Source organism: Colius striatus, chromosome 1 (genome assembly GCF_028858725.1).
Source record: "Colius striatus isolate bColStr4 chromosome 1, bColStr4.1.hap1, whole genome shotgun sequence".
NCBI classification, from domain to species: Eukaryota; Metazoa; Chordata; class Aves; order Coliiformes; family Coliidae; genus Colius; species Colius striatus.
The window spans coordinates 61,587,973-61,608,394 of record NC_084759.1 but is presented as its reverse complement, the minus strand read 5'-3'; the positions used below and the strand labels follow the sequence as shown (position 1 = coordinate 61,608,394).

General features: G+C 39.3%; 1 protein-coding gene across 1 annotated transcript in view; it reads left to right on the top strand.

Annotated features, from left to right (window-relative positions):
- RASA3 (RAS p21 protein activator 3) overlaps window positions 1-20,422 on the top strand; it is a 127,489-nt gene that overhangs the window by 68,461 nt on the left and 38,606 nt on the right. Inside the window, exon 5 of the mRNA XM_061997197.1 lies at window positions 5,974-6,050. Within this exon, the coding sequence (XP_061853181.1) occupies window positions 5,974-6,050 (77 nt within the window). The remainder of the gene's footprint in view (window positions 1-5,973; window positions 6,051-20,422) is intronic.

The window sequence follows — 20,422 nt, the reverse complement described above, 5'->3', positions numbered from 1 at the left end:
GTTTTAGTCTGTTCCTTCTAAAAAGCTAGCCTGTAACATGGCATGTGGTCAGGAGCACCTGCTGCTGAATGAAAAAATGTACATTATTACAAAATAACATGCCTGGGTTCTGTATCTACAGAAGACAATTTATCTGGGGAAATGATAACCAGATGGCTTTAATTTAAAGTATCTACATATTGTATCATATCCAAGCATTTGAGAGAAAAACATGACAAAGCATAAGGATTTTGACCATATGGAAGTATTCTTCCTCTAGAGAAACAGGAAGACTAACATTGTGCCATTTCAAGATGTCTGCTAGCCACTGAGCAATTCTGACCCACTTGCACATGCAGAGAGCAAGCAGACGTCAGTTCTGGTTTGCCTAGCATTTATGATTCTGTGTAGCGTTTATTAGAGCTGTTGAACTTTCCTCAATGAAGGACTGAATTTTGTTCCAGATTCTTGTGTGCTGCACTGTGGTCCAGCAGAAAGGCTGTGATCTAGAGCGTGATCCTCAGACCTTTCCCAGCTGCTTGCTGCCCTCTGGTAAAAGAAAGGAGCCAGCTGTTACAGCAGCAAATGTAGACAGCAGACGAGTGCGTCCCTCTGCTCTCAAACTTGCTATTGGGCTGTGACCTTATGTGGGGCTGCTGATAATACTGCAGGACTGGATTTACCTGAAGCAGTGGTTGGGCATTTGATCTTTCCTCTCCTGTTCCCTCAAGGGCAGCTTTTATTTAGCCATTAGAATTTGGGTCATTTTTATTGTTGGCTTTTAAGCTTTATTTGGGCTAGAAAGTGCCATCTCAGAAAGTTGCCTAAGAGGATTTCCAAGTAGATGGGATCTGTCCAATAGCATATGATATATCCTGGAATAAAATTTGGAAAGACAGAGAAAGCAACAACACAGATTATCACATAGTTTGGAAGGTCTATGTGCAACATTGAGTTCTTCCAATGCTCTTTGGAAAAGCAAGGGAAAGTAAACCAACACACCAGGGGATATTAAAATCTGAGATTCCAAAACAATGAGGTACTTGCATTAATCATGCGTTGTGGTCACCTGCTTAGCCAAGTTCTCTCCTACAACCCCAGTGTTGTTACATCTCTCGACTCCTCCATCTCCAGGAGCTAGGGTGATGCTGCCTGCAGTCACTCTGTACCAGCAGGAGGAAGAGTAGAGAGCTGAAGGTGGGTCCTGGTCCCTCTTTCCACACACATGAGCAATGAGCAGAATTGAGCTGAGCTGCAGAGCTGATGAGCTTGGGGAACTGTGCTGGGATAAGGGTCTCCATGTGTTCGGAAGACTTCCATGCAGATGCATTCTCACCTTGGAGGGGAAGACCTTAGCAAAATGGAGTAGGCTAGTGAGAAGTAGAATGGTGGGTGGTCACAAACCTCTTGTCCCAAAGATTTAGTAGTAGATAAATATCTTTATTAGAAATTTTTGTGGTAGTGGGTGTTGTTCTTCTGTAGAAGAGAGATTTACAGTGCTGTATGAAAATAACTGACTTGATATTAAAATACAAGCAAGCACACTAGATATTTCCCGGTTTTGTTTAAAATTAACAGTCAAGACGTGTTCTTGTTCTTCTTGTTTGTTTTTAAAAAGTGAAAGATTTCTAAAAATTCTTTCACAGTAAAAAAACACATGGAGGGCTGATTGATGCTTCCTTAAAGACACAATTTAAGAGATTTGGGTAATTCAGCTCCTACCTTCTGAACTTGGGCAGACTGTCAGTCTTTGTGCTCTGTATCTGAGACTAGTAACTGCACAAGAGGTTTCTAGTGTTCACCAGTGTATTTTCATAAGTCTTTACCTGAAAAACCTGATTTGTTAGATCAGATGCTACATCTGAATCTACAGTCAGTGGACAGTGTGTTATGTGTCAGATCCCAGGCCCAAATGTGTGCATGTAACAGCGCTCAGAAATGGCTCCTAGTGGTGTTCAGGTAACTTTGCAAACACTACTATGTGTTCAAGATGCTAAAAGTGCTTCATGCCAGAATGGCAGATCTTTGTCATAAAAATAACTTCAGGATAATCCACAGTCATGTGTTTTATTTTCTCTTTCCACATACTGTGTTTAAATTAAACCACAAACTTGCAACTGCTGGAAACATGATACAGGTAGGTAGCAGCATTTGTTTCAGTTGGTTTTTCAGCTAACTTGTATGTGTTGTTCTCCCTAATAGCTGCTAGTGTCATGAGAAAGTTAAAAAGACTGAAACTTGATTCTAGTATTTTTTAGTAAAGAGGATATTTAACAAGAATAGCATAACTTTTTTTTTCTGCTCTCAGTAAGGCCCTTTAAAAGATTTGTTACTGATTTCCTTTTGAATACTGTCTGCTTCCCTACAAGAAATTCATTCTACTGATTGCTTCTTTAATTTAAAAATGGAAGCCGACTGGCCCCATTATGTGATGTTAGATGTGATTAGGAAGGACGTATGACCTATGACCCCACCCATCCATATCAGCTGGAATTTGTGAAAAAGGAAGCGTTCAGCAGTTGAGTTGGCACTCCTTCAGCTTGTTCCTTGAAAAAGTCCTACTCTTCCAAATGTGAAGGGTATGATAATGAGCAGAGCTGCTTCTAGGAACATCCTGAAATTTTTTGAATGGAAATGTGTTCAGTAATTAATGCATTTTTACTTTAGAACTGTTAAATCTCCAGCTGCTTCTGAGATTTTTTTTTTTTCCTCTGTGCTGAAGGAAAAAAGCCTTATGGCTGGGACCATAAAGTTGAGACTGGTCCTAAACTCAATCCCTGGCTCTACAACAGAGTTTTTGTCTGAGCAGGACCAAGCGACCATGTCAGGTGTAAAACAGGGACTGCATACATTTTATCCTTATCTAATCTTTCCTGCTTATAAATGCTGTCAAAAGCTGCATACACCTAGTACAGTTGGGGGCTCGTGTTATTATTGCAGTAGTTCTTTAGATAACAAAAATAAGAATTAATTTGTTATAAACTCTCAGTAAATAAACATACTAGCAACTCCCTGTTTCTGTGGTATACTTAATCCATAACAGGCCATCCATTGACCTTCTATTGGTTAGGTTAATTGTTGGTTTTATGGTACTGATTCATTGCATAGTTTTCTATCTTACCTGTGAAAATATGTTATCTGGTATTTTGTAAGTGAGCTAATGGCTTTGCTCAGGAGTAAATTTATTCAGATGAATCCTTATGTTTTGCCTAATGGTATAATTGATTTGGGGAAAAGCATTCTGTTTATGTAGGAGTTATTTTCTGTGAATTAAGCCTGCAAGTATGTTATTGTAGCTTTAATGCATTTATGTATTTGAGTTTTTAACTGGAAGCAAGGTGGTGTTCTGGGAATAGTTGTAGGGCTGCTGACCCCATGACCTCTGTTTTGCTGTTTGAAGCTTTGAGTCACTTTTTTGACAGCTAGCCATTTTCAAGATCTTCAGAAGAGAAAAATGAGAGCTACAAGAAAAAATGGCTCCCAGCCCAAAGGAGGCAGCACTGTATTTTTGTACTTAATGTAGCTGGGAAAATTCATGAAGTACTGCTGACTTAAAGATTTTTGCAGCTTAATTTCTAAAATAGGAAACTTACATCATAGTCTGTGAGATTGAGCAAATTGGTACTGTAAATAAGTTTGCATTCAGACTCATGTAAGTGTGCATTCTTTCTTTCCTGAGTGAGGTCAGTTTCATCTTTAAGATCAGCAGAAATAGTTCAATAAAAAAATTATCTTCTTGGTATTTTTCTGCAATGGGATATTTTCTCTAGAGTTCCTAAATCTCTGTCCCTGTCTTAATTTTGAGGAAATTTCTGTTGGTGTTACTTTCTCTTTAGTAAAGACAGTATGCAGGATATCACCAAAGATGGTAGCAGTGTTTCTATAGGTTCATAATACAAATATGTTCTCAAGAGACTTACGGTTTAGCTCTTTTGACCAGTGGAAGAGCAAACAACAAAGAGAAAACAGTGAAACTAAATCCAGAAAATCATTCTGTTTAAGCAGAGTTCTCGACTGGTTATGTGCATGGCCTATGTTATGTGTGGGTATGATGGGCACTGCAATGGTTCTGAGTTTTAAAGAGATGAGTCTAAAAGTAGCTTTACACATTGTGCAGAGGAATCTTTCTCTTATTCATGAGGATAGGCTTCCGTTTAGAAGAAAATGACAAATGTTGATATTTGCATACACTGACAGGGTGAAGGAAGATTCATGTCTTGCTGAAAGGAGCATGAAGAATCAGGAAGGAGCCTGACAGCCAAATGCAAAATGTTTGGCTTTTGCGTTGTTTGTTTTTATTATTTTGTTTTAAATGATGCAAAAGACACCTGGCAGGAGCCATCTTTTTAAACTCCTACACACATTTAGGTCCTTCCCCATTTAAAATGCCAGTGAGCTGCTGCAATGCCTCTGCAACATGGGCTTTTATACAGGTCAGAGAGGTCTTTCTTTTTTCTTGTGTTCTGGATGAACACCAATATCATCTGTGCTACGTACTTGAAAGGCCTTTTTTTCCACTGCTCAGATGGGGAATAAAAAATGCTACCGAGTCAGAACATTGAAGGTGTAGGTTGGTAATAGATGTCTGAGGAGAGAAAGTGTGAAATGCAGGAAAGCGTGAAGCATGCTTTCAAGACAGCACAGAAAGAATAGTACAGAGAAAGGTGTATACAAAGAAGAGGAAAGAATAACTTGCACTAAGAGATAGAACCTCTTGTAGGCTTCTTCAGATCAAGTATTCAGGCACTGACTTCAGTGTTTAACACTGCTAAATGTTGGAGGACCAGGGAATGAGCTTGACTTGAACTTCCGTGTGTCTGTGCTATTTAATTGTTATTGCACACCCTGCTCTTCCTTGGACTGGTCTCATCAGCTTTTGTCCAGACAAATCTGCTATGGAGGAAGTACATCTTAGCAGCATAGCTGCAACTTGAGACTAAGGTTTGATCTTTGCCCTGTTACACAGGATAGACATCCTCATAGAGCGAGAGGTTGCTGTAACCAGTCATAAGAGACAGTGAAACCTCTGGTAGTAGTTCTTGTCATATGCAAAAAAAATCTTCCAGATTTGACCTTTTTTCATGAAAGGGATGGTGCCAATCTTGTATATGAGTTGAGGTAGGTCTGAGTTGATGATGCTCATGTTAGAGCTCTGACTCACTAAGCAGTATGGATTTTAGGGTCCTTTGGTAAAAAGGATGGTGAGGAGGTAATTACTGAGGTGAATGGCTCAACTTCGGCCATGATGACCTGCAAATGATAGGGCAGTGCTGACATGTCAGAATGGGTCAATAACAATGCATTTTGCATCTACTATTTATACACTGTTAAGAGTAGTGCTGAGTTGTTGCCAGTGGGAGTAGTTGCTCATGTTTTGAAATGTAACAGAGTTGATAAGAGGAATGCAGTTCTATTTTCTTAGCATATTGGGAGTAATGTCTTGCCCCAAGTAATAATGAAACGAATGTCATGGTAAAGAGTTAAAGACCATGTAAAAGTACATGCTATAAATGGTAAACAAAATGGTTGAACTTTTTTTCCAGTTGCCCAGTGTAGTTTTATTGATACTTGTCTCACAATTCATGTTATTTCATAATTTTAGGTTTTCTCATGTTTGAAATATTTAGGTAAATTTTTTAACACTGCTGTGATATCTTTTCAGTGATTGTCTTGCAAGTCTTTGCTTAATGTTTAAAATGCTCAATATGGATAAAGGTCCAACACAATATTTTTGTCAGACCACAGATTTCTGTATTCTTCAATTACTAAAACATACAGAGATGAGGTAACAGTGGGAGTTACTGAAATTTAGTTAAATGGCTACTAATCTGGGTTCTCTTGCAGGTGAAATACCTTAGCTATGCAGCTATTACTTATTTTTTTAAAACTTCTGGAATCACTTATATTAACAGACATGCTTTGGTTTAAGCTGAAATAGTGTGGTTGGCTATGCATAAGGTTAATTTTTCATTTGATGTTTTTGGTGTCTTTCAGGGAAAGGTCCACCTCGAATTGAGACTGAGTGAAGTCATAACAGACACTGGTGTCATCTGCCATAAGCTTGCAACACGGTAGGATTTGAAATGTAACTAAAGAGTTATGGGAAACACAGTAATTACAGATGGTATGCAATGCTTAATTTAAAAATAGTTGGAAGAATCAAAACATAGATTGGACACTGAATGTTCTTAATCAGTGATATCCTTATGAATTTATAAGATGTGATATTTTTTCGTTTTATCTTTATCTCTTCATGTAATCTGCACAATTTTTCCTCCTAATAGTCTTAAATGTTAATAAAGCACTTATCTGATCTGGTCATGGCATAAATACTAAAGAGACATCAAAGGACGATATTAATGTCCTTCTGATTTGAATTAAGAACCTTAACCAGCTAAGCAAATTTGTAGCACAGCTTGTGTGGTGACAGTGTTACAGAACTGACAAACAAAAGCTGCCTTCAGGTATTAAAGTAATCTTACAATCAGCCATCCAGTCTCACTCAAATTGAAACCTGGAAGCTACAAGACTCAGGTGGGAGTCAATTTTTCTCCTTCATCTGAGGAAGAGTCTGGAAAAGCCATTGCTCTCTGGAGTTGTCAGAGCCTTTCAGGTGGCTACTTCAGGAGCAATGGCAGAGCTGGTTGACTTCTGTCAGGATTCTGCTTTGTATTCTCTGTCTGGCAGAAGAGCTGTCAAAATCAGAGTGTTTGTATTATACACTTCTAGCTGTTGGGCAATTGTGTCAGTAGAAAAAATGCTCTGCTAGGAAAGTTCTTACCAGCCCTCTTTTAACAGCAGTATTTGACATTTTGTTACTGCCTTTGTGAAGGCTTTGTTAATGAGCTGTCATGGTAGTCTTTACAGCTTGGACCTGTTAACAAATGCAGGTGAGCCATTTAGGTGACTTCCATCCTCCTAGGCACACTGATATGAGGGTGATGTATGGAGAGGTACATGATCTTGCATGCCTGTGCAAATACCCTCTAGCTATCTAGGCCCTATTAGAGCAATATAGGTAGGTATGTTTGAAATCTTTCTTTAGTTTGCTGCGACAAGGCAGAGTGAATAATGGAGATAGCCTAGTGCAAGTTGCTGTGTAGGCTCTGAGCTCTCCTGGACATGTTAACTAGGACATAACGCCCCTTTCAGGAAGAAAAAAGTGGTATGTCAGTACAGCTGTGCGCTGCCTGGAGGGCCCAGCCTTCCTTTAACTACTACCTGAGTACTCTCATTGTGTCTCTCTCCATTGTGCCATTTGAACATAACTGAGTGATGATCACACACATCCTGAGGAACCAAGATTCAGACCTACATCTACCAAGTCCTAGGCTGGCATCTTTTATCGAAGTGTTATTTGTGATGCTATAGGTCTTAGGGCTTTGCAGAAGAGAGGGAAATAGAAGGTGGGAAAAGGTACTTTCTTGTCTTTCTACCCACTGTATCTCTGTTGTGGGAGAGAGTGTATGTGTGTGGGACAGTGGATGTATCACTAAGCTTGGACTATCCTCAAAGCAGGCCTGGAGGATCCTGTGCTTAGAGAGGGAAAAGGAGCACAGCAGTGTTGAGTACCAGATGATTTGGGTTATTTTTGCTTTGGCCCTTGTGGAATAGCACTCCTTAGTGCTTTGATAGAGCCACAAAGACCTCTCTCTGTGTCTCTCATTTGAACTCTAATTGTGGGTTACAACACTGTTATGTCTGTGACTGTGCAAACATAGATTAACTAGAACATCCTTTCGCTCTCACCATGGTCTCTTTTGAATAGTTAGGTGGTATACTGGAGAACCTTCAGAAATTTTTTCATCACATTTTGTTCTGAGGTGATATTCTGTGCCCCAGAGTTCTTTTAAAGGTTTTATCTTCAGTTAAATGGGAGCTGTTAACATTATAGCACTAATGGATTTTTCAGGGAAATTCCTCAAATGCTAGAAATAGGTGTCTGAAAAGGTCCTTCTTAACATGTAACACATGCTGCCTTACTGCTTTTCATGAAGCAAGAAGCTACGACAACTTCAACAGTATGGCAGCTTGTTTTTCTACCTTTCTATTCGTCTGGTCAGATTTTAAGTCTTTTAATTTTTTTTTCCTCTATGGCCTTGATTTGGAGAATATTTTGTTCTTTCTGCAGCACAGAGAAAATGCTTAGCTTGTGAAAGATTCTGTAATTGTAATTTGCAAGGTATTGTTCAGTAAATACAATGTATTAGCTGAAATTTGTAGAAAAAATCCTGAGGTTTTAACCACTGAATCATAATGTTCAGAATTTCTCTTAATTTAAATCCAATTCTTGGCTTTTAGAAACCAAACTTGAAAATCAGAGCCCTAATAAGCTTTTGTCTGCTGAAATAAGCTTTTCCCATTGTTTTCTTCACTTTTGTAACTGACCTGGCTGCTCTGGCTCTAGTTTCCATGGCTATTTTAGTGGAAAGTAAGAGTAGAGCTTAGCAGTTTAGGTAGGGGAATTGGGAAATATAGTCGTCGCTGCAAGTTTTCATGGTAGTGTGTCTTATGAATGAGAAAGAAAAAAGGAATGATTAAGAAAAAGGGGAATGATTACATGTTGGGAGGTGGGGGTTGAGGGTGTTTTGCTTTTGTTTTTTTTTTAAAAGAACTTCAGAATGTAGTCAAGCACTTTCATAGGAAGGTACACAGCAAACTGCAGCTCTTCCTATTTTTCTCCATGATCTGAAGTCTCATTCAGGTTTGTTCATAGGTAGTTCGGTGCTAGTGCTTAGGCATGTAAGAAAAGAGTGAGAAAGTAATTAAGCAATACTCAACTGAAAGTCTGTGTAGCTGGAATTTGCCACTGGGAAGAGCAGCTAAGATGAGGCAGAAGCTTTTTTATAGGTACTTCATGAGTGAAAAGCAGAGACTGGTTATATTAGGGAATTACAGCTTCTAATAGAGTTTTGTGAAGATAACTGATTTTCTTGTGGACAGCTCAAGAATTTTTTGCCATCAGAAAGAAAGACAAGTCTGTAAAGCCATGTGTAAGAACCTGGGATCACCTGATCTTAAAACCAGTCTATTCTAATGAATGTAATGCTTGTCTTGAGGATTTCCTTGACATACTTTTTTAAAGTTTAAAAATGCTTAAAAAAAAAATTGCACCTCTTAGCTGCAAAGATAAAGACTACCCTGTAAATGGCCTCAGATATAACTGGTTAAATAATTCAGGTTTGCAAGGAGAACAAAAGCTGCTTCCAGTAGGCAGCTGTTTAAAAATGCCTTAGAAATGCATACTTTTTTTAAGCCCCAGAATAGTGTTTGTTTTCAAAGCCATGTATGCAGGCTAAATGAATACTAGACCTAATGAGGAAACTTTTTTTACCTATCCAGAAAATAAAGAAAGATTGGTGTTCTTACGAGCTTGCCCATAATTTGACACCAGTGTGCCCTCTGAGCTTGTGTGTGTTGCTGGCACCCTGCATTCCAGAAAGCCTGGAAAGCAACTGGGGCCTTGCTGAGCCAGGCTGCAGCACCACAGAACACATGGTGGGGTCAGCTGGACAGGTGAATGGCAAAACTCACCTAAATGTAAGGGCAAATTATAATGAAGAGCTGAACTCTTGAACATTAAATTTTAGATTATTTTAAAATGCAAAAGGCTTGTAAGCTTCCCTAGCCTCTGCAGAGAAAGAAAAAAAAAAAGGTTTAAATACTGTTACTCAATAGCTTCTCTTTAGAAAGCATTCAATACTTTTGTTTAGCCCTAAACCACTAAGTTGTTGTGCTTCATCAGAGCCCTTCAGAGGCGCTAGATTCTGCCAGCTGCTACAGCGTGATCTCCTGGATTGAATCTTCACAAAAGAGATGATAAAGAGAAGCATTGGTGTGTTCAAAAGTTGCATTGACAGTACAGATGCAGGCACCACAGTTAGATTTATTGTGTTCCCTGGCAGCTCTTGCTGTCATCTTCTGTAAGAACAAAAACTTTTGTACACTCCTTCTGAGAACACTCCCTCTGGAACTACTGTGAACCCTAATGGTCCTAGTGACTGGCTTAGACACAGTTATCAGCTGGGTCTCCATAAATCTCGCTCATCCGTGTTGTAGGACTCTCAGAATGCAGACCCTTGGTGTGTCGTATGCTCACATTATATAGAGAGAGCAAGCCTGCAGCTGCCTGAGCACAGACCTTTCCCCAAGTGCTTGTCAGATAAAAGACAACATGTGTGAACTTTGTGGCCTCGTGCCTTCAAGTAACTGCATTTGAACTAACTATTGTTGTGTCATGTAGTGAATCATCTTGAGAGCTAGGAAAAAGGAAGTCTTATTCAGTAGGCTCTGGCTTCTTCCCTCTCTATCCTTCACTCACAAAAGATCTCATATTGTCTTTCTCTATGCTCTTCACAACCACAGCCTTCCTGCCCCTCCTCCCAGTCAACTTCTGCTTGTCGTGGCTACTAATGACCGGCTTCACCTTCCATTGGCTGGAAACTGAAGGCCATTTCTTGTTTGTCACCTGCTAGAAATCTGTCCATAGTGTTATGTATATTTTCAGATCATGCAAAGAAGTTGTCAAGACTTCCCCATGTTTCCTGCTGTTCATCTCCATACTTGCCCCTTTGTGCTGACACAGAGCTCCTGGCAGCTGCTTGATCAATGCTATATTTTTATTTTTTCCCCTCATGTTTTTTAAGCCCAACCAGGCCCTAAGCTTGTGTGTCTTGTTCTGTAATACAAAGGAAGGAAAATGATCATCAGGGAACAGGGAAGGATGCTCTCTCTGCAGACGTGCCAGGTTGAAGTGTTTGAACTAAGTAATGAATGGAATGTGTGTACCTGTATTCTATAAATACATCTGTAAAATGAAGGCATGTGCGTACCCCTAAATTTTTTGAGCCACCGTTTTCCGTAAACAGGTATCCTTCCTGCTTTGCAGCAGAAGCACACAGAAATGAGATCTAGACCTTTTGTAAACCTTTCCTCACCATTGTTAGAGGAGATTCTTTGCACAGCACGTTTATGTTTATCACAGAGAGGTGGTTCCCCAGAGGCCTTTGGGCTGGTCCAGACAACCTTCTCATCTTGCAGAGCGACATAGGCAGCAGCAGATAAACACATTTGTATTCTTTTAATAAAGAGAAGAACTCCTGCAGATAACTTTTTAGAAATCTGTAGGCTTCACTGTGGTTAAGCTACTAGAGGCAACATTTAGAATCAGTGTTCTGTATTTAGCAAGATGACATCTGAGTTCCAGCATGCCTGAAGGAACAGGCCACTGAACTCCTGTTGAAAGTCAGTGTGAACTGGGAGCCTGTCTCCGTGATCTTCCTTTGAGAATTCCAACATGTGTATGTAATTAGTCACATTTAAATCTCTGTATTTATTAAATGTCCCCAGCTGCTCCTTCAAGTGTCTTATATCTTGTCTCTTGGGTTCAAAAAACCTTGGAAATATCTGCTTTGGAGAACCTCTCACTCTTTCCCTGCCCCCCTCTCCGTAAATCTAAATGATGGTGTAGGTGGTTTAGTAGCCACTGCTGTCTGTCATATGTAGTAACATGTTTTTTAGTAAGCAATTTAAAAGTCTACAAATAGATTAGCAATGCAGAAATTTGATTTGATAAATGAAGCATTTGTAGCTCTGGTGTGGAAGACGTGGTTGCTCTGCGTTAATTTATGAATGAAACTTAAATGCTGTGCGACTCTCTTGAACTTTACAACATATATTCTGACCACTTGGAAGAAAGTTAAATGGGCTGTTTGCAAGACCAAGCAGGAAAGGAAGCAATAAGTGATATGATATCCCTAAGATAAACACTTCGGGAGTCAGTAAGAGAACAGCAACTGAGCTGTAGACATTTAAGAGCTTTAAAACCCCTTTTTAAGAGGGAGGTAAGGGGAAAGGTGTAATTTGTAAATTGTAGTTAAAGCAGAAGAGATCTGCCTAGGAGTGGGAGTGCTGGGACTCGGTGGTGGTTCCCTAGCCTTTTCTGCGACGTGAATAGAGCACAGAGCAACAAGTGGGCAGCATCTGATCTTCCTCTGGTCGCTCACATTGTAGATTTGATTTTCCTTGTCCAAGAGCTTTACTGGAAAGTGATACGGACAGTACATTGTTCACAGGTTGATAACCATTGCCCTAAATCAGTCTGACTCTGTGTACAATTCTCTTACCCATTTCAAGTTAAGGTAAATAGTACTCCATTTTGAAGATTTCAGAGGGTCAGCCTCTGTGTTTCAGTGATCACAGCTCCTGAAGGACAAAGCCACAGATATAACAAGTCTGTTGGAAGGGCTGAGATAATGATCATTCCTACTTGTGGGTCAGCAGTCTGCATACTAATCTAAGAGAGAGGAAAACATGATCCCATCTTGTCTGGTGAAGATTTGATGTTGTCACTTGTAATTGCACGTGGAGACACTTTGGAAAAACTACAGGGTTGTATCTGATCCTTCAATCCTGGAATATATTTAAATACTTTTGTGTAAAACATACAGGCATTATCTTTGAGTCATCTGAGAATTTTCCTTTACTAACTAGCTTGTTTCCTGGTTTTCTCATTTACATTGGAACTAGTTTATTTCCCTGTGGGATAACTATCTTCATCAGATCCCAGGAATAGGTAAAGAAAGTGTGTAAAGGGTTGGATTAAAGACTTAACTTGGAAGTGTGTGGCTGTATTGTATCTATGATACTGAAGACCAAATTTTGTTGGCTTTGTGTTGTGGCTTGTGCTCTGATGCTGGTAAGAGTGGAAAGTGAGTGCAGAAGGGTAGCCAGCAAAGTTGTAGATAATGCTCTTCTGTGCAATTTTGTGATATATATTTTTTCCTGGATTTTCTTTAATAAGTGGTGCTGGGTGGACTCTGGTTACCTGTCAGTGGTGTAGAGCAGAGTTTGCTTCTCTTGTGGGGTATGCCATATGATATTTTCCTTTTCCAATTTAGAGGAGATGTTCTACAAAAAATTCAATAGGAACCAGGAGGTGCACCCTTATAGTGTTACTATGTGAGGCAGCAGTGCTCAGTCTCAGACTTTTTATGGTATTTTGGCCTGATGCAAGACTGCAGCTCCTGTTGAGTCTGGAAGTAGCCTGAAGCCAGAGCTGGCAGTGAGTGCTCTTCCTGTGATATTACAGCTTTCAGCACTCTGCCTTCAGAATGGGTCCCTGAGCCACCCTATCTCTTGGGTTTCCCACTTCCAAGTTTAGGAGCTTGTATTTGTGTGTTGCTTTAGAGAAGTTTCTATTACATTGCACAGACATACAGGCAGTTTTGAACTCACTTCGGGTCAAATGAAGGTTATTTTCGTGCTTGAAATACGAGCTGAATCACTTGGGAAGAAAATGTATTGCTGACTACAAGCAGGCCAGTTCAATGTATGCATCAATGGGGTCACCACACAACGTTTTGAAAACGTTCTGTTTTCTTCTGTTTGGTGCTGCTGGTAGGGAATGCTCATGAGGGCATAAAGTGGTTTCAAGGCTTTATTTTCAATGAACTCAGGCATCCATTAAGAAGTGTCACAATCTCCTTTCTCTAGAGAACATCAAGCTGCACCTTTTCCTGCAAGATTGCATCTTGGCTGTGCTTTTAATCTTGTATGTATTTCATAACAAACTCGTTGAGGAAAATCTTTCATGGATTAAATCACATAATATCTGGTATTTTTATCATGTAGTGCTGCAATATTGTGAGTTTTGAGGAGTAGGGAGAGGAAAAGAGAAGCAGTTGGTATACATCTCTGTCTAAGGCTATAGTATAGTATGCTATTTTTTCCCTTCCTCCCAGCTCTGGCAGCACTGAGGTTATACTGCTTGCCATCTAAGTATTGCTTCTTTATCCCCACCAAAGCTTCATTTGACCATTTTGTAGCCTAAATCCAGTTTGAATTATTCTCCATCAAACCTCCCCATATCTATAAATACTATATCCTCCTGCTGCCAGGTTTTCTACTACATGCAGTTTCACACTCCTTTGATTTTATGTTCAGTGTTTCTTTAGTACTTCTCTGTTCATGAAATTCTGTGTTTACTCAAATCACAAATAAATGTCTTATCTGTAACCCTAATTAAGAGCAACTTTTTTGGTTAGACTGCTTATCAGTAGTCTATGTCCAGCAGAATGTGTTGTAAAGCGTTCATTTTGAGATTGAATTGTCATCACATGGCTCTCTGGAATACATACAAAACTGAGTTTGCAACTCAGGACTGGAATGTAACTCTTCTAAGTCAGACTGCTTCAGCAGTAAGTGTGAGGGTACTTCCTGTTTTACAGAGTAAACATAGTCTGGAATTATAAATGGAGGCAAATTATTCAAGCATAAATCCTTTTAGTAAATGGCTTTGCTTCAAAATGTGCTTGAGGTCACAATGTTTTGATGGTTTGTGGGATTAGAGAGCATTCCTGTAGTATATGTATTTGATTTTGATAAACATGAATTGTTAGCACCTTGGATATGTTGTCAGTACCCTAAACATCTGAAGTTTTTACTTAACTGAGGTCCTTTACTCAGCTAGAGCAGATCAATTTTTTTGAGGTGAGACCCTAGGAATAATTAGTTAGCTGACTTGCAATATGATCTGCATCAAAAGGCTCTTTGAAGCACATGGTATTTAGCATAATACAAAGGTAAACCTATTCTGCTTCATTCTGAAAGACTGTTGTAATTCCTACCGATTTCTGGCAAGCACCATCCAAAACCAGTGCTGGTGAAGCTCCTAAAGGACCAATATGATGGAATGCAACTTAAAAATGGCACTTTTCTCTGCAAGTTATCTGTTGCTCCAAGAGCAAGACTTACTGAGGCAAGGTAGCAGAATAGGGAACCTGAGACATCAGGGATAGGAATAGGGGAAAGCTAGAGAGTAAAGGAGAAGTCGAAGGATGCCAAGTGTTGAAGTTGGATGTTTTGCAAGTATAAAGACAGTAAAGACATGGTACCTAGTGCTTAGGAAATACTGTTCATTGACTCTATTGTTCACGGAAGTATTTGTTGAGAGAAAGTTATTGCAAGAATAGTCTGTGGCAATAATGAGCAAGTATCTCTTCCCTTACTTCATCCAGATGAGCTAGAAATCCTAGTCATGTTTCTGGATACGTGATTGTACTGGGAGCACAACTCGTGTTGTACTATGACCAAAAGTTTTCCAGAGTCCATGGTATTAAAGTCACCTGATGTCTACTGTACTCTGCCTCTCCCCATGTCTTGGTGTAAACCTATGACTTGATGCTGTTTTCTGGCATTTTCAGTAAGAGCTGGTTGTGAAATATTTAATCTGTGTTGCTAGCTATGTATTTGTAACATACAAAGAAGTTATGGGGGAAAGATGATAGTATTTTAAATATACATTTTTAATTTTACAGTACTTTGAGATCAATCGTTTTTATTGTCCCATTCTTTTCTTTCTCACTATAAAAGGTAGTTCCTTCTTTAGCCATTTTGTTCTCTCAATTACAAAGAAAAGGGAAATATTTTGAAAGAAAATACATGCTCCCATTCTGACAAGCACAGAAATTGGCAAGGAGGCTGTGTTTTTGGAGGCAGTAGTGTCTGCAATTAATTTTATCTCATTTGACATTTGACTTGCTTCCAATCTGATGATTTTGTCATACAAGTTTCAAACAGAAGCAAGAATTCAGCAAGATTCTGTACAGCTGCAGATGTACTGACTGTACATGGTGGAACACTTGTAATTGTTTGACAGTAGCTGCTGTATTGTCCAGTTTTCTGCCCTGCTAGTCTAAACATCATGTTGGTGAGAAGTGGCACAGTGCAGTGGCTGACTGTGTTTATGTTGAGTCAAAGGCTACAGTGAATTGCTGAATTGCCATATGCAGCCCTTTCTCCCCTGAGGATGTCCAATGGTGCTCTCTTCTCTAGACAGCCATTGGATTTAACCAAATTGGTAGAACTGGATTTGTCTTTTTGAGATCTCTACCACTTTTTCAGACTTTGTGGAAAACACCAACTGATTCAAAATAATCATCAGTAGGAGACTGATGGCCAAACATAGACCAAAGGTTTTTTTTTCTCATAAGCCTGTATCTTTAGGCAGCCAGGCAAGGATTCTGTTAAACTCTGAAGGATTCATGAAATGGCTACAGGAAGAATTAAGGATGTAGCAAATGTCTCACAGTGAGCAAGCGTTTGATTTATGCAAGAAAAACTTGAAAGTGACGAAACGACAGTATGCATGATGTTCAGAGTCGAGTCCTTCCACTTATATGGTTACTTATTCTTACCACAGTGATGCCCAATGACTGGAAGCTAAAAGCTAGTCTATAGTGGGGAAACAAAAAAAAGACTTCCTTTTTTTTTCCTTGAATCGTGATCATTAATCAGTGAAGTTTCCTGTAGATCATTTTAAGGATATTTTAGTTGTTGTGAGTCCTTTGAGTTAAGCCTCATTTTTCTTTCAAGAAGGCAGCTCTGGAGATGCAGTAGATACAATGAACTTGTTGCATAGCTTAAATAGGTGAGCACTTTTATCATTGTCTTGGAAGAGGCCAGACTGTGTGATCACAATGATCCCTTTTGGTTCCAAAACACAAGGAGAAACTTAATGTAAGTATGAGCTGTTCATGCAATAACTGGGATTGTAAAGCTGATATGGGCCACTAATTACAGCTCGTTATACCAGAATACTTACCTGACCGTGCCCTAATTTGCATCTTGTTTTTCCCTAAGATGTAAAGTGACAAGCCACTGAAACCTTTTTTTTTAAGACTGCTTACTTTGCATTTTTTTCCATCACTTTCATCTTAGGGCTGTACAAACAACAGTGTAACCACACTTGGTAAAGCAGAGCCTTCTGTGGGTGGGATGTCGTAGTTTTATCTGAACCTAGGACATGACAGACCTTTCAAAGTAGGGAGTAAAATGAAACGATGTGCCAGTGTTTCCACAGAATGGCCCATGTTGTTTTGTGCGTCCATGGGATGCAGGAGGTGTCTGTTCTGGTACACCACTTCCTTTCCTTTCTCCCTGAACTTGGGATCTGCATGGTCACTTCTCTCTCATCCAGTTCCTTCTACCACCATCACTTGGTGCTTTACTCCTCTTGTATTCCTCACCATGTTGCTTTAACACAAATGTTCTGCAACTGCCTTGATATGTTGACCCATTCCTGACTTCCTGCTATACTACATCAAATTCAGATTTCTTTACTTTTCCTACGAGAGCCAATACAGAACTGTCTTTAAGTTTTGTCATTGTCCTCTCCTGATTGTGTGTCATCTTTTCTGTTGGTATTCCATTGAAGTTTTACATTGCTTTGCTGCAAGTTGTATTTAGGTTCTCTGACTCTGGAAATCAACAGGTGCTAGAAAGAACTGCTTCTTACTCATTCTCTTTATCCTCTCATTGCTCAGTAATCACTTCCTGTTAATAACTGAGGTACCAAGTCCAAGACCAAGGCAGGAGGAAATTATGTCAGTACCAGTAATAATCAGTGAATCACTGCAGTTCAAAATTTCAGCAAGCTGTGTCTTTGACAGTACCCTGAGATCTTGAACAAAGAAACTAATTTAACCATTTTTTTTATATTAACTAAAAACTTTTCTGTAGTGGCTTTTAGGAAGCTTACACTCTTCTGTAATTAACTCATTAACTGGCTTAACTGCTAATGAATTAACTCATTTTCCTGTGAGAACAGGGTGGCTGACACCCACTTTTGAGTCTGTTCTCTTTATTTAGTAGAGAGTACAGATGGTACTCAAATGTGTGGTTTTCAAAGTCTTTCTAGAGCTGATACTGGGAGGTAAATGGGATATTTTCAACAGTAGCATGGAGGACAGCTCCTATATTGAAGGCAGAAAAAAATCTGTGTATTTTTTTTAAGCTATTAAGATATGTTTAGATGTCTATTGATATGAGAAAATTTTGCAGTTTATTTGAAGTGAGAGTGGTTTTAGGGTTGTGTATATATTGACTGTTTTTCTTCCTTATATTGAGTGAAACATTTTTTACATTGTCTGTAGTTTTACTGTACTATCTCTAATATAATTTGTTTAGATTGGGGAAGCATAGGTTGTGCTTGTTAGCTTTCATTTGCTTTCTACATATTATTGGCTGGTTTTGTGGGATTATCTGTTCCTGTTTTGCTGTAAAATATCTTCAGTAGATACCTGTGAAATTGTTACCCCAACACGTGAGTAGTCAATTCCTCTTCCTTTGTTCTGTCCAAAGGAAATGGCCATTAACAGCCTTATGTTCACAAGAATTATATGTGACAAAAGTGTGGCTCATACAGTTTTACAGTTAAGACAAAAGCTAATCAGGGTGGTGCATGAGGCTGCAAAAACTGTTGTGGGTCAGCGCAGAAAGGAACCTATGTTCAGAATAACACTACTTTCAGAACATGTTTAAGTGTTTTGCTAAACTGCAACTATTCTGAACTCAAGTGGAAATAGAGAAGAAAATGCAGTACATTTGTAGGATCACAGATGTAATCTTGGAGTTTCAAGATTTTTGTTGTGCTTTCAGTGGGGAGACTTTTGAGGGTGTTGTAAAGAGAAAAATCTAAATAGGTGCCTGCACATCCTCTTCCTCTGATCTGCGTAAGCTCCCGATTTTGGAAGCTGAAATGGAGGTGGTTTTGGGTGTATAATGTACATTGTATATAAATGCTTCAGAGCCAATGCAGCAAATGCTATACAGCCTTTATTTTAGGGTAATATATGTTGAGTGCTAGTTCCAGTTAAAAGTTGTCACGTATTTTGAATGGGACAGGGTTTCATTTAGTGCCACAGATCTTTGTGGTAAAGTGAATTTTCATTTCTTTTCTCTGTGCCCATTTTTGTGTTGGTTTTCCATTCGGTGCACAAGGATGCTGATTCATGTGCATCTTGAGTTAATCAGAAAGCCTGGAATTTTTAAATAATGGTTGCAATTCCAAGGAAGGGATGTGGAACACCCACAGGCTTGGATCATCCTGATGCCTGTCTTAAGCCTGGTTTTGAGTGCAATTGTGTAGAAGCTGTCTCAGACACTATGGCCTATAACTCTTAGTCGACAGCCGAGAGGCAGAGGGAATATCTGTACTGTCAGCTGGGGGCTGCTGAGTTTTTGTTGAAAATTTTTTTTTCAAACCCTTCTCCCTCTGCCTCCCTCTCAACTTCTGTAATCATGTCATTTGAAGGCAAGAGGGCATGCTCATGGTGTGTTTGGGTTTGTGGTTTTCTTTTAACCTCTGGGAATTTTCCATAGCTTATTTACTCTTGTGAAGGTTTAGTCATGAACCACATTGAAAACTGAAATGTCTTCTTCCTTGAAACCTGTTAATTTTATAAACCACAAGCAAAATATAGTGAGGCAGCTGTATTGAGAGTTTTCCCATATGACCCAGCACTAACCTTAGCCCAACCCAGCCAGACTGGCTGTGAGGGATGGCTCACCCTGCACCAGCTGAGTTTCAGACAGCTAATAATCAGAAACTACCAGTTGGATAGAAAAGATTCAAGCAGCCACCAGACATTTTTCCTCTGAGGCCTGATGAGTTGGCTTGTAATTCTTGGATAATCTTGATTGCCTAGGCTTATTTTTTTTCATTATTCTAGTACATGCATGTTAAATAAATTCTGCAGACAATGAGAGCAAAGGCATTTCAGTTTTACTAGCTTGATTCATCACTTCCCAGCTTGCCACCCGCTTCCCGAGAATTACACCTGTATTAAACATTTCATTTGGGTTTTTTTTTTACTTCTAATCCAGATATTAACTGTCAGTCTTAATGCGATACCCATGTGGTAGAACTGAGGCTCCATTTTATTCTGTCACTGAGTAGCTGTCATTTTGTTCTAGCTGTTTTCCTGCTTGCTGATTAAGGCCAATATTTTGGTACCAGGTTGGGAGAGGAGGAGTGTTAATTTACCTAGCAATTTTCTCATGACTGAAGAAAATGGCTGTAAGGAAAGCAGCTGTAGGAGTACAGTTTCCTGCAGCTAATGAGCGTGTACTAATGTGAGTCAACCAGACCTGTGTCTTGTTGAATTTTATTGTCTCTCCCCACAATGCTTAATAACATACAAGAACCACAATGAGCCTCTCTCCAGACGTAGCCTTCCTTCCTCAAAATCCTAACTCTTCAGTCTTTCTCCAACATCCTTAAACAATGATCTCCTTTAAATTACCTGAAAGGCTTAGGATACAGTTTATGTCGGCATCTGTTTCCTGTTTTCCCCCATTTTATTTCTTTCAAGGTTGCTTTTGCTTTTCTTACTCCAACTGCACACAAAGAAATGTCTTACTCTTAAGTCATTGTGATGATATGAGAACATCTGTGTATTTTGATTTTTTTTTTTCTTTTTTTCCTCTACATTTTCCCCAGAGAAAATAAAAACTACCCTACTGTGTTAAATGCCTCTCTAGCCTAGTACTGTGTCTGGTATTCTCTGGTGAGTGATACTTCAAATTATGGTATGATTGCTCCAGTGTTACACCCTTCTCATTCAGCAATTTGGGCTTTCCTGAGCTGGAGGAGGCTTCTGGC